This window comes from Dreissena polymorpha, unplaced genomic scaffold (genome assembly GCF_020536995.1).
Source record: "Dreissena polymorpha isolate Duluth1 unplaced genomic scaffold, UMN_Dpol_1.0 chrUn001, whole genome shotgun sequence".
In the NCBI taxonomy this organism is placed as follows: Eukaryota; Metazoa; Mollusca; class Bivalvia; order Myida; family Dreissenidae; genus Dreissena; species Dreissena polymorpha.
In genome coordinates this window covers 226,928-243,179 of record NW_026273315.1, presented here as the reverse complement: position 1 = coordinate 243,179, position 16,252 = coordinate 226,928, and the positions used below count along the sequence as shown (strand labels likewise).

Here is a 16,252-nt window from a genome sequence, read left to right as displayed (position 1 = left end):
TGAAATGATCGGCCCACTGCAATTTTTTCTCTCGTGTAAGGGCCCACAGTACACTTTCCCTCAAAACAAGAGCAGCTATGTTTTATTGTCCCCGATAAACAAGGGGATTAGCGCTCGCCAATGGAGATAAGCCCCAAGGCAATGTTTTCTTATCGCCTTGTACACACATCCCCGATCAGTCCCCCATTGTGATCATGAATGCTTTATCTATCGATGGTTGATGTAACATGAATTTTGATTAGTGCAGCAAATGGAAGCAACTGCTACAGGAGGTTGTAGAATATGGTCTGATTATTGCTGACGCAGGTGTTTTTCCTTCTTTGAGAAGGCCCTTTCCCCTAGACGTATTTTTCCTCTATAAAAGTTAACTTGTTTTTTTTGGAAACCTTTTATTTGGGAATTTTTAGGTCCCAATATATACTTTTTACATTGAGATAGGCCCCTGAATTTGAACCGGAACAAAACACTGACAAAGGTATTAAAACTTAGTATTTATCATTTTTTGCAAGGAAATCACTGAAAAAGACTACGATGAGATAGTTAACATGTCTGTTGAAAAGAAAAACAGATTCATAAATTTGCTGAGCAACAGATAAGAATTTGGCAGAATTCAGTATTTAAAATAATTCAATGCGGGGAATCACGTGGTCAGATTTGATAAAAAAATGGCCGCCGATGCATCAATTCGATGGAGAAATTGAGTCTTCAAACATTTTCCGTAAGGAAATCGCGAAATATTCCATGAGTTACCTCCACACTCAGACCAACCAGCGGAAAACGGTTCCGGCTGGCCCTATGATAGGCGTTATCCGATTAAAAACAAGTACGTAATAAAGTAGATGTACCTGTTTGAAGACTCAATTTCCCATTAAATCGAGGCATCGGCGGCTATTTTTTATCAAATCTGACCACGTGATTCCCCGCATTTATAATTGAGTACCGAGAATTGAGTAATGTCAACCTATTAATGGCTCATTGGTAAAAAAAAAGAAAATTGAAACAACAATTCGATCTCAATATATGAGTTAATCTGATCCAGTGTAGAAAAATATTGTATAATTAAATTATATGTTGCCTTGAATTTGTTTGAAAACAGTAAAATATGTTAAATTGATTACTTAAGACTTTCATTATTTCCCCCAAAAATTAGGCGTTTCGCGCAATTTTTTTCCTTAAAAAAGGCAAGGTCTTTCCCCAAAAATCAGAGAAAAAAACCTGTGACGTTATTGATTTGTGAAAAAAATGGTGGAAGCAATACGAGAGTTGATGTGGATAATCGTCAGTTTAAACCTGTAAGTTTCGAATATCTAAAGCTTTTAATATTGTTGTGAATTCACACCATTGTTTAAAGCTTAAGACTTCCGAAATGTGCTGATTTACTTGTTATATTCCATTAATTCATATCACAAAACACCATTTTTATAAGCATTAAAATTCACCTTGCAAAGTGCCAAATTAAAAAAGTATATATATAGGGAGGGGGGAACCCTCCCAAACCCTTTTTCCGGTTGGGCCCCCCCAGTCAAAAAATCCTGGGTACGGCCCTGACTTCAGCAAATGCATTGACCCAAGTTTTCTTAGAGAAAGGTTCAAACAGAGACTTTATCTCTAACAAATATAATTATGTAACATTCTGGACCATGTACAATAAGTCTTCTAGTCTTTGTGCAAAAACTTTGATATGAACATGTTGTCTTTTGATACACCCATGTTGTCATTGTATTGTATATCTGTTGCTAAAGGAACTTTTACAGTATTTGGTGATCCACAGTCGAAGATGATTAAAAGAAATCACAAATTTTATTAATTGCTAATATTGATGCAATTTAAGTGATGAAATTCAGATATTTAACGACTTGCTGGTATATTACAAAGGTTTAAAGACATATGATAATGGTGGTTAACTCTTTCAGTGCTGGAACTGAATTTTGAAGGCCTTTGCAAAAAGTTTGGATCCAGATGAGACGCCACATAATGTGGTGTCTCATCAGGATCCAAACTGTTTGCTATTCTGTGGCGTCTCATCTAAATCCAAACTGTTAGCTATTCTGATAGTATTCTGTGAAAAAAATCGAAGAGAATGCTAATTTTAGAAATTCAGCAGACGACATTTTAGCTGACAACAAATTTCCCAGCATGCAAAGGGGTAATACCCATGCAAAAATTGGTCTTATACCATAAGTGGCCAGTGCAGCTCTAGACCAGCCTGTGGCCAGTGTAGCTCTAGACCAGCCTGCAGCCAGTGTAGCTCTAGACCAGCCTGTGGCCAGTGTAGCTCTAGGTCAGCCTGTGGCCAGTGTAGCTCTAGGCCAGCCTGCAGCCAGTGTAGCTCTAGACCAGCCTGTGGCCAGTGTAGCTCTATGCCAACCTGTGGCCAGTGTAGCTCTAGACCAGCCTGTGGCCAGTGTAGCTCTAGACCAGCCTGTGGCCAGTGTAGCTCTAGACCAGCCTGTGGCCAGTGTAGCTCTAGGTCAGCCTGTGGCCAGTGTAGCTCTAGACCAGCCTGTGGCCAGTGTAGCTCTAGACCAGCCTGTGGCCAGTGTAGCTCTAGACCAGCCTGCAGCCAGTGTAGCTCTAGGTCAGCCTGTGGCCAGTGTAGCTCTAGGTCAGCCTGTGGCCAGTGTAGCTCTAGGTCAGCCTGTGGCCAGTGTAGCTCTAGACCAGCCTGCAGCCAGTGTAGCTCTAGACCAGCCTGTGGCCAGTGTAGCTCTATGCCAGCCTGTGGCCAGTGTAGCTATAGGCCAGCCTGTGGCCAGTGTAGCTCTAGACCAGCCTGTGGCCAGTGTAGCTCTATGCCAACCTGTGGCCAGTGTAGCTCTAGGCCAGCCTGTGGCCAGTGTAGCTCTAGACCAGCCTGTGGCCAGTGTAGCTCTAGACCAGCCTGCAGCCAGTGTAGCTCTAGACCAGCCTGTGGCCAGTGTAGCTCTATGCCAGCCTGTGGCCAGTGTAGCTCTAGGCCAGCCTGCGGCCAGTGTAGCTCTTGGTCAGCCTGTGGCCAGTGTAGCTCTATGCCAACCTGTGGCCAGTGTAGCTCTAGACCAGCCTGTGGCCAGTGTAGCTCTAGACCAGCCTGTGGCCAGTGTAGCTCTAGACCAGCCTGTGGCCAGTGTAGCTCTATGCCAACCTGTGGCCAGTGTAGCTCTAGACCAGCCTGTGGCCAGTGTAGCTCTATGCCAGCCTGTGGCCAGTGTAGCTCTAGACCTGCCTGTGGCCAGTGTAGCTCTAGACCAGCCTGCAGCCAGTGTAGCTCTTGGTCAGCCTGTGGCCAGTGTAGCTCTATGCCAGCCTGTGGCCAGTGTAGCTCTAGACCAGCCTGTGGCCAGTGTAGCTCTAGACCAGCCTGTGGCCAGTGTAGCTCTTGACCTGCCTGTGGCCAGTGTAGCTCTATGCCAACCTGTGGCCAGTGTAGCTCTAGGTCAGCCTGTGGCCAGTGTAGCTCTAGACCAGCCTGTGGCCAGTGTAGCTCTTGACCTGCCTGTGGCCAGTGTAGCTCTAGACCAGCCTGCAGCCAGTGTAGCTCTAGGCCAGCCTGTGCAATCCCAGTCTGTGAGGAGCTACTCTGTCCACTATGAAATCACGCAAGGTTTCATGGTCTCATTAGCAGGCAGGGTACCCGATGAGCAGGATGGTCTGGAGCTACAGCATTTTTGCGTGAAGCAGCTTTAAAAGTAAACAGCATGTGACAGATTTAAGATATAATCTTTCAGTTATGTGTCTGATTTAAAAATTGTTATAGGGTTATGTGTTTGTATGCCAAATTATTTTGCTTGTTCATTTTTGGTTCTGTTATTTGGTTGAAGACCAACATTTAATATTAATATATTTGTTACCGTAATTTTTTATTCAGAGGATGCTTACATTTGTGAAGTATAATACATATATCCCAATTTATGTTGCATTAGTTTGTGATGAATATCTGCAGGGATTGTGCAATTAACGGACTTCAGATGAGAACTTATAGTTTTAAAGTAACTTTTTAAATGTATAATTGAATACATGTAGATTACATATATTAATAACATCATCACTAATAATATCAATACAATTATACGATTCGTTAATTAATGTCGTTTAACTGATTTTATCCCACTTTTACAGCGAAATCGGTTGATTAAAGCCCCGTTTATTAAATTTCATCTATAATCAACGGCAAGGCTATAATCAATGGCACGAAATGACGTCATCAACTGCCGAACCGGGACTACTTTTTCCCACGCACCTCGTCACCTGTTTGCCAAGTGCATCAATAATAAAAACAATCTCAAATGTTTGTCAATCTTAATGACCTTAAAACAAAGGAAAGTAGCAAAAAAACGTGTTTTTTTGTCATTTATTTTTATTAAAACCTCAAGTATTAGGTAAATTTAACACTATGCAAATAGGTTCTGTTGTTGTTGCTCCCCTTTGAAGAAGTCAGTGCGAGTTGCTCCCCTTTGACCGTAGAAAACAATCGTCTGGACCAAGAAATCCTGTGTTAATTTACAAGCTGTACTCGGATATGCATCCATCTGATTTTTCTTCAAAGCATCTTTTCTACCTGGCAATACGCACAAATGACACTGCATCCCGGTGATTCTTGCGTCAACAATTGGGTGTCAACAAGTTAGGTCAGATGCTGAAGGCCATGGCAAAAGACTCCGGCTTTCTCAAGCACAAGAGAATAACGAACCACTCAGTTCGCAAATTCCTGGTCCAAAAATTTCGAAATACAAATATCCACCCACTGAAACCATGGCAATAACAGGGCACAAAAATGGCCAGTCCTTAACCAATTATTCCAACATATCTGTTGAACAGCTGCAAAAGTGTTCATTCTTGCTCAGTCCAGTAAATGTAACAATCCAACAGTTCCTCTTGTACACCTTCACGCACCGAAACTATGGCCGAAATGCAGCCTAGACAACCACTGTCTACCGTCGAACAAGTTGATCTTGATGTTCGCCCCACCCAGTCACTTCACGGTTCACCAGCGTTCGAACAACTTTGCCTCACAATTCTTTGGTGCCACTTTCAACATTCAAAATGTTAATGTATATAATTAGCTTAAATCCAAGTAATCTTTGTTATTTCGTCACGAAATAACCACATATTATAACAAAGAAGCAAATAATGTGCACCTCGTGATCGACTCGATAGTTTGACATCGAAAGTGAATTGTGTGTGGTGTTAGGCTACGTTGTAAACAAATGTAGTTCCTTGTATATAACAACTTAATGTCATATTGATATCATAAAACTTAAAGATTTGCAATTCAATATGATTAAAATTGTAATTAATAACACTCGACACTTTGTTACAGAACGATATTCTGATTTAAAAAAATGATTATTTGATCAGCGGTTATTTTTGGAACGCGAAGTAATACACTGACCTTGGTTACACTACAGTCATTATCAAAGTACGACAAACACTCGCGAAAACTTATTTTGTTTAAATAAAAAAAGTTTACTGAATAAAAAGTGGGATAAATAGAATAATAGGTCAGTGTTGATTATAGATCAGGTTTATCATGCTCGGCACGAAAACGAAAAAGCACTCGCCAAGGCTCGTGCTTTTTGTTTTCTAAGCCTCGCATGATAAACCTGATCTATAATCAACACTAACCTATTATTCTCTATTTAATAAACTGGGCTACTTTAAGTAAATTAGTATGATCATTGATCATGATTCGCAGATGACCCCTTTTGATTTTGAGGTCACTAGGTCAAAGGTCAAGGTCACGATGACTCCAAATGGTAAAATGGTTTTTGGATGATAACTCAAGAACGCATACGCGGCCAACAGGGCTAACTCTGAACAATATAACTTAAGCAACTGGTCTGTAATCCTAAATCTATAATTATCAGTCCAATGAAACATCATCATTTGAGTAAAATAAAGTGGATCAGTAAAAATATTATCAGAATATGAGATTTTTTTGTATATTTTGTATATTAAATATTGTGTTAATGTTTAATTTTGTTGATTAATATAAATATAAGCAGGACAGGGGAGGTAATACACTATTATATCTTTCTTATATACAGGGGAAAAAATAAGTTTAAATTTCATGTTTAATAAATAGAGGATATTTGTTCATGTCAGTGTGCTGAATACCACAATGGATTCCACCCAAACAATACCCCACGCCCCTACCAGAATCCCTTCCCCCCCCAACCTCAATCCCCCAATTTTTTTTTTAAACATCATCTAATAAATTACCACACCCCACATTATACCCCCCTCTTACCCCCCCCCCAAAAAAAAATAAGAACATTTTTTTAAACATCTAATAAATTACCACACCCCACATTATACCCCCCCCCCCCCCCTCTCACTCCTCCTACCCCCCCCCCCCCATTTTTTTAAACATCTAATAAATTACCACACCCCACATTATACCCCCCCATCTCACTCCCCCCTACCCCCACCCCCATTTTTTGTTTTTTTAACATCTAATAAATTACCACACCTCACATTATACCCCCCTCTGACCACCCCCTACCCCCCCCCCCCAAAAAAAAATAATATTTTTTTTTCCTTTTTTTATTTTTGAAAGATCGTCTAATAAATCCAGTCTATAGCACATGGCATAAATCAGCGTGAAGTTGTTTCCTGTGGCTGCAGGTTTTTACAAGACAATAGTTCTATTGTGAATTCGCACTGGAGAATCGTTAACGCATATCTGTATACACCCCTGAAGAAGTCATACGACCCACTTTCACTGTTGTAATCTTCATGCATAGGTCATTGGTTTTATATCGTTCAATTTTCATTTTATTTCATCTCTGATAGGTGTTTCTTGTTAGATTTATTTTTAAGCAATCGCATAAACAACAAAGGTATGTAATATGGATCCTTTACACCCATTATTGCTCCTTCTTCCTGTATTTGCGCGATGATGATCTGCAATATTAACTTTATGACGCTATATTTTTAAATCTTTTTCTATAAAGAAGGAATGTAGTAGATACTTGTTAGTAGTTTCATTTCATCGTGCCTCAAAAAGTCGTAACTCTCTTGCTCTGGTATCTTTCCCACCATTGAGTAATCAAATGATAATTAAATTGAATGCGTTTTAATTCCCTTTTATTATTGTTTAGTTTGAGTTACAATGCTATGAGGTTAATTTTTATTTACAATTAAATTAACATGAATATTGCTGGGCCAAGTGTGAGGTTGAGCGCTCTAAAACCGGTTTAAACCCCCAATGCTTTGCATTGACCGTTCCAAGGCGGTGACCCCAGCTTTATTCTTATTTGTGTTTATGTTGTTTTGTATTGTGCTGTTTTGTACTGTTTGGGCAATTGGTCACTTGCCTTAAATAAAGGACCAACTGATTGTTTATGATAATAATTCAATACTGCTCCAGCAGCTGGAGTTTCACTTCTTTATATTGAATATGAACAATTTCCCTATGATGGCTTACGTTATACTATCAAGCACTCGAATAGTCGAACGCGCTGTCCTCTGACAGCTCTTGTTAGGTCACTAGGTCAAGGTCACAGTGACTTTCCGGATGATAACTCAAGACTGCTTACGCCTAGGATCATGAAACTTCATAGGTAGATTGATCTTGACTGGCAGATGACCCCTATTGATTTTCAGGTCACTAGGTCAAAGGTCAAGGTCACAGTGACTCGAAATAGTACAATGGTTTCCGGATGATAACTTACATTTGGTCAAAGGTCAAGGTCACAGTGAAAAAAAACGTATTCACACAATGGCTGCCACTACAACTGACAGCCCATATGGGGGGCATGCATGTTTTACAAACAGCCCTTGTTTCAATAGACTGCCTTATTTCAGTAGAAAAGTAAACTTTGTTTAACCTGATAATGTATAGAAAAGTGAAGTTTGTTTAACCTGATAACATGAAAATAAATGCAATTTGAAACAATCATGAAATATATTATATTCAGTTTTAAAATGGACTTTTATCATTTTAACTCTCTCAATGCTTATCCTGCTGAAGTCCATCTTTTCAGAATAGTTTAGTTCATTTTGCCTATTAGGTGAGCACCTTAGGGCCCATGGTCCTCTTTTGATACTGTTCATATAACTAATTATCTTTAATGCAAACCAATTACATGTATTTCTTTTTGATTTTAACAGAGAACATTCATCACAATGTTTAAGTCCAATATTGGCCTATTATCAAATTGAAGTACATGTAGTTCATAGATAAACATTCTTGTTGATTCTCATGTTATCAAGTTGGCCTCGTTGCTTTAGTGATTGAGTTGCGATACTTCCGCTTTGTATGCACACATAAACTAGTTGTTAAAGCTCTGTGGGCCAATATCTTTATCTTACGCATGTCACATGACTGGTGACATTAGTACTTTGTTTGCTGGAGATATAAACTTGCCAACAAACCGAAGTTGATATTTATTTGAATCTGTTTAGCTGAACATTACTTGTTGATAGACATTGGACAATAGCTAGATGGAGTGTTTTTTTGTTTAATAGTCAATGAGCCTAGATGCCCTATTATTTGAGTTAAATCAAAGATGTACTGAACAAAAGATTCAGTGGTCAGCAAAATGGCAACGTTTTCGCAATCCACCATTGAAAAAGGAAATGACTGGGTCCAAGACTTTTTGTGTTGGGCATGTGAAGACGAGAAACTGGAAGAATCTGCTGATTTCTATTGTGAATCTTGTGTGATGTTTTACTGCCAAAAATGTATTCACTTGCACAGCCAGTTGTTTAAGAAACATTCCACTCATGGAAGGAGTGATATGAAGAAATGGCCAGTGGTCAAGAAGGTGGAAGATTTTCTTCTTAAATGTGATGTTCACAAAGAAGAAAACGTTGTAAGTTTTTGCGAAGACCATAGCAAGCTGTGCTGCAATACTTGTGCTTTCCATTATCACAGGTATTTATATGATATTTGATGTAAAAATTGTTAAGACAAAAAGTGTATTGTTTTAAACTACTTTGAAATGAACTTGAATACTCATAGAAAAATAAAAAATAAAGTAAATAATATTAATAATACTGATGTTATTTTAAGATTATTAATGTATACTTAAGTTCCAGTTAAGTTGGAGGTAAACTAAACCAGTTAGATGGTCCTGCTTTAATTATAATATGTGAAACTGTACACTTACAACATTAATGTCACTTATATACTTGTGAAATATTAAAAAAAGAAAGAGATCATAGAAGCCATGACGTTTCAATACTTGTCACACTATTTTGTATGCTATGAGCCTTTAAAGTTAATGTATGGTACAAAATAACAAAGATTCACACATCATTAACCAAATACATGTAGATAATCAATGAATTTGTCTTTTTTTATCAACCTTTTTATGCCCCCGGTAGGATGGCATATAGCAGTTGAACAGTCCGTCAGTTCGTCCCTCTGTCTGTCCGTCTGTCTGAAAACTTTAACATTGGCCATAACTTTTGCAATATTGAACATAGCAACTTGATATTTGGCATGCATGTGTATCTCATGAAGCTGCACATTTTGAGTGGTGAATGGTCAAGGTCATCTTTCAAGGTCAAAAGTAAAAGAAATACAATCCTAGGGAAGTAATAAGCTTTAAAAGGGAGATAATTTCTAAACTTGCCAAATGATGTATTGAAATTTTATTTCAAAGCTACGCAATAGGAGGCATTGTATACCCCTTGTGTTATCAGATTTAGATTGATCAATCTGTACAAAATTAGTATGCCATTTATTTATGCATCATTTATGAATTATTGGTTTTAATAAAGATACAATTTTTTCTAACAGGCAATGCAAAACGGTGATGCTTTTATCTGACTTGGTTGAAAATACCTCCACAGACCTTAAACAAATATCAGTTACTATCCAAACTACTCTGGCAGAAATGAAGAAGCTTCAAGACAACCAGGAGGCTAGCATTCAGTCTGTGCAAAGTTCATATGATGAGCAGTTACACAAGATACAGGAAACTCGGCAAAAAATACTTGCAGCCTTTGACATGCTTGAAAAGAAGACACTGCAGGAAATGAAAGATACTCTTACCAAACTGCAAGCCTCTCTAAAAAGTGATGTTGACAAATGTTCCCCTCTTGAAAATGAATTAAAACAACTTAGAGACGCTATTCAGGACATAAGCGATAAAAGCAAGCAAGAACTATCTTTTATAGCCAGCATTAAATGCAAGGACAAAATACAGCAGTTGGAAAACTATCAAAAAAAGAACTTTGCTCAACTAAAATTTTCAATAACCTTCCAGCCTAATAATGAAATAATGCAGTACCTTTCCCAGTTATCAGGTCTTGGGAAGATTGAACACAATGCCCAGTCATTGACTGCAGTGGGAAATGCAGACCAAATCATAAGTATTGATGGAATGTCTGAGTATGATGTATGCGTACAGCGTGAAAAACGTTGCAGTATCAGAGCCATTTGTGTTCTCCCTAGTGGACAAGTCCTTGTTGTAGACGAATATAATAAGCAAGTAAAGCTGCTAAACCAGCAGTACCAGGTTGTGAGTCACTGTAGTGTATTTGATGGGCTTTTGGGCATGTGTAAGTACATGTGTCAGATCACACCAAGTGAGGTTGGTGTTACTGTTGGTTCAAAGGTCCAGTTTATCAAAGTCAACAACAACCAGCTGGTGAAAGACAGAAAGCTCAAGTTTCAACATGACTGTTACGGTATTGCCTCCCACCAGGGAGACCTGTTTGTAACCTCTGGTACTGAACTATCCAATTACTCGCTGGATGGTAAACTAGTCAGCAAACTTCACGAGAATAAGTCAGTTGAGAATCATATTGGATTTATCTCTATGATCAAGAACATATCATTATAGCAGCAAAACCCTTCAAATTCTGCAGTATTACTCATACAAATAGTTATTAATATATATTGACTGTCACTCCATGACAGGTCTTTGAAAAAAAAGTGCATGGCTGTGAAAAGAATAGTTTTTGACCTGTTCTTTATATTTCGTTGATATCAAATAAACATGGTGTAATATGGTATGTAATTAAGCTTGTTTCTTTATATTATATACTTATGATTTTAAACTTAAATTTGTCTTTTATTGATGCAAACAACAAACATGAAATAAAAAACAATACTTAATTTATGTGAGGATAATTTTAAGAGGTTGCTTTTGTAATATGTGAAAAAGTACTAGACAGGAAAGTTTCATTATTGTTTTTTTTTCTACATTATTGTCCTTAAGTGAAAGTAACAAACGCAACTTAATTCATGATGTTTTACACATACATGTATGCACTATGCTTGTCTGATTTCACTCATAATTATGGCAAAAGATTATAATCATGTATTCTGTTTTGCAGTCTGTAGATGTGCAGTGAGCCCGACAGGTGACAAGTTGTATATCACGAACTTCAATCAGGACAATGTCCTCACCCTGGCCAGGGATGGATCAGTCCTTTCAATCTTCACAGACCCTGAATTGCCACGTCCAACTTGTGTACATGTGACACCTGCAGGCCAGGTGCTGGTATGTGGACCTGATTCCTATAATATCCTACAGATTGACAGTAAGGGCAGTAGGAAGCTGGCCACTCTGGCTACAAAAAGGGATGGGCTATGGTCGGTCTGCTACAACAGCAACACTGACTCCATTATTGTGGGAATGGTTTACAACAAGATCCTGGTGTACAAAGTGAAATAGCTTATCATTCTTGTTTCTGATGTGTAATGATAAGTGATATAGATTACTATAAAGTGATTTAAATTACTATAGCTGTTAGTCATTAAGTGCTATGTTACACATATATATATTTGATGTGTTGTAATAAGTCGAAATAAATGACAATAGCTGTTTGTGTAATAGTGTTATGTAACAATTCAAGAATGAATTTGAAGTGTACATACTTATTTGTTTCTTTAAATAATGTTATTACGCATGCTATGTTTAGAATGTGATACATTAGATTTGTAACAATGTGTTGCTTGGTTCATTTTTTGCTCTTTAAGTGGCTCTGATATATTTAAGTCAAGGGAATACTTATGGATCAATAATACTAGCGGATATTTTGTCATTAATAGATAGTTTTCACATTAAAACAACTTTGAAATGCGTTGTTATTGTTTTACAGCTTGTATGATTGTTTTCCATCATTTTGCGCTTTGCTTTGCTAATCATAATTGTGTACCAAACCCTGAGTTGGTAGAGAAAAACAAGTTACTCTCTGTTTGTTTTGTATGATATCAGGCGAGGCTTAGAATAAAATAATGGTGACGCTTGCGAAACCTTAAGTTTATTTTCACCAAGCCTGATATATAAAAATACGATCAGGCAGTTATTTTTTTTTCTGTTCATCATAACTTCGTCTCCATTTTGAAAGAAATAATGAAATTATCGCTGAAATGCTGCATTTTTAGCGGGAATGAATATGATTTTTGATGTTTGACTACTTAATAATGACATCATGAGCACTTGCGCTTAATACTTGTAAAATATGTGTTTTGCTGTGTTTGTAAATTTTTCTGTCAAAAATATATGACATTTTTGTATCAAATTGTTGGTTTCATTGAATCTGATAATATTGTACCAAAAATTGATAATCTAAGTGTTGATTCCAAGTAATATTACCAAAAATTGGCTGATATAACAATTTCCTGTTGAAGTTAAAATAATATATCTGGTAGCGTTTTATCAGGCAGATATCAATGTAGTGTATAATAAAGAGTAAAAAAGAATCATTAATGGCCAAAAGGGGGATGATGTATTCAATTCAATGTGAAATCATAATGCCAAATATAAATCTGCGAGCAGTCACTCCAGACTTGAACCAGTTTTTTTGAAACTATTTCTATTCCGGGGTCGCATAGCGAGACATGGTATTATAGTAATTTCCTCAATCTGTTCGTAACACTTTTGAGTCTGCAACACTTTTGTTTCCATGATGTTGTTCTTATACCTTTTCAAGGATGTTCAAGAAACTTGCATCAATTGTTAAGGTCATGAAGCAAACAAAAGGGATAAGTCAGTCAAGCAAGGTAAAGTTCAAAGTCACACTTCAAGGTCAAAAGCCTGTCTATTTTTGTGTCTGATCGAGTTCTCCTATACTGCAGGGCTTTTTTCCTTTTGTGAAAATAGCCCTTTTCCACAATTTTGGGAAATTCACGACTCAAATTTTCACAATTTCAAGAAGTTCACAACTCAAATGTTCACAATTTTAAGAAGTTTGTGACTCTAATTTTCACACTTTTAGAAAGTTTGCAACTCATTTTTTCACAATTTTGAAAAGTTCGCCACTCATTTTTTTCACAATGGTGGGATGGTAGGGGGGGGGGGGCCAAGGCAGCTTCACAAAAACAGGAAAAAATGCCCTGATACTGTTTGAAGCATTTGCATGAAACTTGGCTAAAAGATGAAGGTCAGGTTTACAGTCAACTCGTACCTAAGTCAACTCGCACGGTAGTCAACTCGCACATTTTTTGGTCAACTCGCACGGTAGTCAACTCATACCTTAGTCCAAATATTGACGTGTTAATGAGTTCTAGATGAGTAATTTATGCAAACACTCAAATGAAAAACACTTTCAGAGTTTAGTTCAATAAAAAACAATCTATATTTAAAAACACACACACTTAATTGTATTCTTCATATCTTTTTTATGTTTTGCACCAAAATGATTAATTTCAAGATAAATTAACTTTAATTGAATCTTGTGTGGTATACAACACCTTTTACACCATTATCCGTGTCGTGACAAACATTACAGCAAAACTGATCTATTAACATACCAAATAACTTTTATTGATTATATATAAAATGTTTGGCAATTTAAATTAATGTTCGTTGTATATAACACACCTCTTACACATATTACCTTTGAAAAACACCGACCACAATCAAGTGTAAAAGAAACATTAAAGGGACATTTCACAGATTTCGGCATGTGTTGAAGTTTGTCATACACTCAGGGGGCTTCTACCACGCTATTTGAACTGTCGAAACATGACCTGTGTTGTTTACAATGCCCAAATTACATTGCCAGTTGTAAATTATATTCATTTGTTTTTGTTATAATTGTTTTCTATATGTGATTGAAAATGCTGTGTTCAAAATATCATCCAAAACTGACAACTATTTATCGGGAAGCGCATTCTTGAACATGAAAGTGATCCTCTATGGGTAATGATCCGGTAATGGTAACTTGACTGTATCTACTACAACCCAATTCCATATTCATTTGACAGTCTTTCAGCTATCAATTGATCAATCATCTTAAAAATCAATAAAGTGAAAGTTGAAAACTTTGAGAAGCATATAAGCACTAAAATTTATCAAAGATGTGTTACTACAGTTGATGTCATTTTAAAATCGTATAATAAGAAATTATTTGACAGATAAATTGTGAAGCGTTTTAGATTTTGACAACTGTGTAACAGACAGAAATATCCGCTAAAATCGTCATTATGAGAGCCAATACGTCTCATAAACACGTTATGATTGATGAAATATATTCTTTTTACAGGAAATGTTTTATCCACATACTACTTCTTGAAGCAAACAAACTGAAAATCTATGAACAAATATACCTTGGCAAAATCCAGAAAGTTTATCCGAAAATTAACAATGTTGATCTGCCATTCCATGCCCTACTGTTTTGATTGTTATATTAACTTAGGTTAATCTACACCATAAAATATCAAAATAAAAAAGGTAAACATCAATATTTAAGTATCCATCGTGTATTTTTAACATCAAAAAATAAAATTAAAATAACTAAACCATAATAAACACCATAATAACGGACAGCGATTACCGTCTGCAATTTCCTTCTTTGTTCATATCGTATGCAGTTTTCAACGTTATCTATATTGTATGCAAATTCCGTAAGCGTTTTAGTGAGACCCCTGTTTAGCTCTGAATGCCTGACAGATTGTTATCTGTTTATTGTTAGTGGTGTGAAATAAGGGTGTTTTTATATATTGTCTTGTTATTTTGTTGACAGTTTATGTAACACAGGTCATGTTTGGCATTTTATTATTTTATTGCAAATTAAGAAAATGGATATGATGGTATCATATGCAAATATCAAAATCTTGCATAACTTATGTACAAAAATAAATAGATTATTTCCAAAATAATGTTTCCAATACCATAATTATTTAAATATGCAGATTTAACAAGTAAATACTGTTTTAAACAAATATAAACAATCATATGAGATTGTTTAAAAAAAAATAAAAAATTAAGACATAAAACAATCATAAGATATTGTTTATAATAAAAACAAACATAAAGAAAAAATTCAAAGTGAAACACAAACTCTTTCATTTTCATGTATAAAACTAAGCTTGACCATTGTTATAGTTTTTGTCAGTGATACTTGTTGTTCATCTGTGAACCTGTGATGTTCTGAAAGAGCCATTTTCATCCAATATTCCCTAAAAATTATGGGGAGCACACAAATGTACAATAGGGACAATGGCAAACAAGCTGTAAAAAAGCCCCTTTACAATTGACTTGTTTTATTTATGGCTATAAACATCAAACAAAGACCCAGTTGAAGAATTATTGTTTCATTGATGAGTTATATTAATAAACAAAAGACCAACTTGTTGAAAAGTGTGTTAAAGTGAGTCTTTAAGCCTCGTTGCAGCTCTCAACTTATTTACAAAAAGACCAAGTTAAACTCGCTTAAACCCACTTCTGTTTAAAAAAAGACCAACTTCTGTTGTAAAAGACTCGCTTATAAAACAAAAAGACACACTTAAAGGGATCTTTTCACGCTTTGGTAAATTGACAAAATTGAAAAACGTTGTTTCAGATTCGCAAATTTTCGTTTTAGTTAAGATATTTGTGAGGAAACACTAATAATGAACATTTACCATGGTCTAATATAGCCATTATATGCATCTTTTGACGATTTTAAAACCTAAAAATTATAAAGCGTTGCAACGCGAAACGATTTAATAATTTGGAGAGTTCTGTTTTTGTCGTTAAATTTTGTGAAACTACGAAGATTGTTTATATAAGGTATAAAATACTTCAAGTATATGTACTCGGCGGAATAGCTCAGTAGGCTAAAGCGTTTTACTTCAGGACTCTGGCAGGACTCCAGGGGTCACTGGTTCGAAACCTGGTCCGGGCAATGTTCTTTTCCTTTTTTTAATTTTATTCTTGATTTTTTACTGGAGCTTTTACGATCCAATGTTTACATTTATCGATATAAAGCATTTAATGAATAAGTTAAAAAATGCCAAAATCTGTGAAAAGGCCCCTTTAAACACACATAAACCAACTCATAAATAAAAAGGCTCACTTTTGACACACAAAAAACCGACTTCTTA

At 36.4% G+C, this 16,252-nt stretch overlaps 2 protein-coding genes across 3 annotated transcripts; both read left to right on the top strand.

Moving 5' to 3' along the window:
- Nucleotides 1-250: 250 nt before the first annotated feature.
- On the top strand, nucleotides 251-3,891 carry LOC127863153 (paternally-expressed gene 3 protein-like). The gene is made up of 6 exons (XM_052402536.1): nucleotides 251-272; nucleotides 2,183-2,260; nucleotides 2,315-2,605; nucleotides 2,660-2,962; nucleotides 3,017-3,253; nucleotides 3,416-3,891. The coding sequence occupies exons 1-6, from the start codon at nucleotides 251-253 to the stop codon at nucleotides 3,664-3,666; spliced, it is 1,182 nt and encodes a 393-aa protein (XP_052258496.1). The 3' UTR covers nucleotides 3,667-3,891.
- Nucleotides 3,892-7,357: 3,466 nt separating this feature from the next.
- LOC127863115 (uncharacterized) lies at nucleotides 7,358-13,890 on the top strand. Of its 2 annotated transcripts, none has more exons than XM_052402478.1 (3): nucleotides 7,358-8,798; nucleotides 9,731-10,947; nucleotides 11,275-13,890. In XM_052402478.1, the coding sequence occupies exons 1-2, from the start codon at nucleotides 8,776-8,778 to the stop codon at nucleotides 10,776-10,778; spliced, it is 1,071 nt and encodes a 356-aa protein (XP_052258438.1). In that variant the 5' UTR covers nucleotides 7,358-8,775; the 3' UTR covers nucleotides 10,779-10,947; nucleotides 11,275-13,890. The 2 variants fall into 2 exon arrangements, with proteins under 2 accessions (XP_052258438.1, XP_052258437.1); XM_052402477.1 differs by having other exon boundaries at nucleotides 7,358-8,860.
- Nucleotides 13,891-16,252: the final 2,362 nt, after the last annotated feature.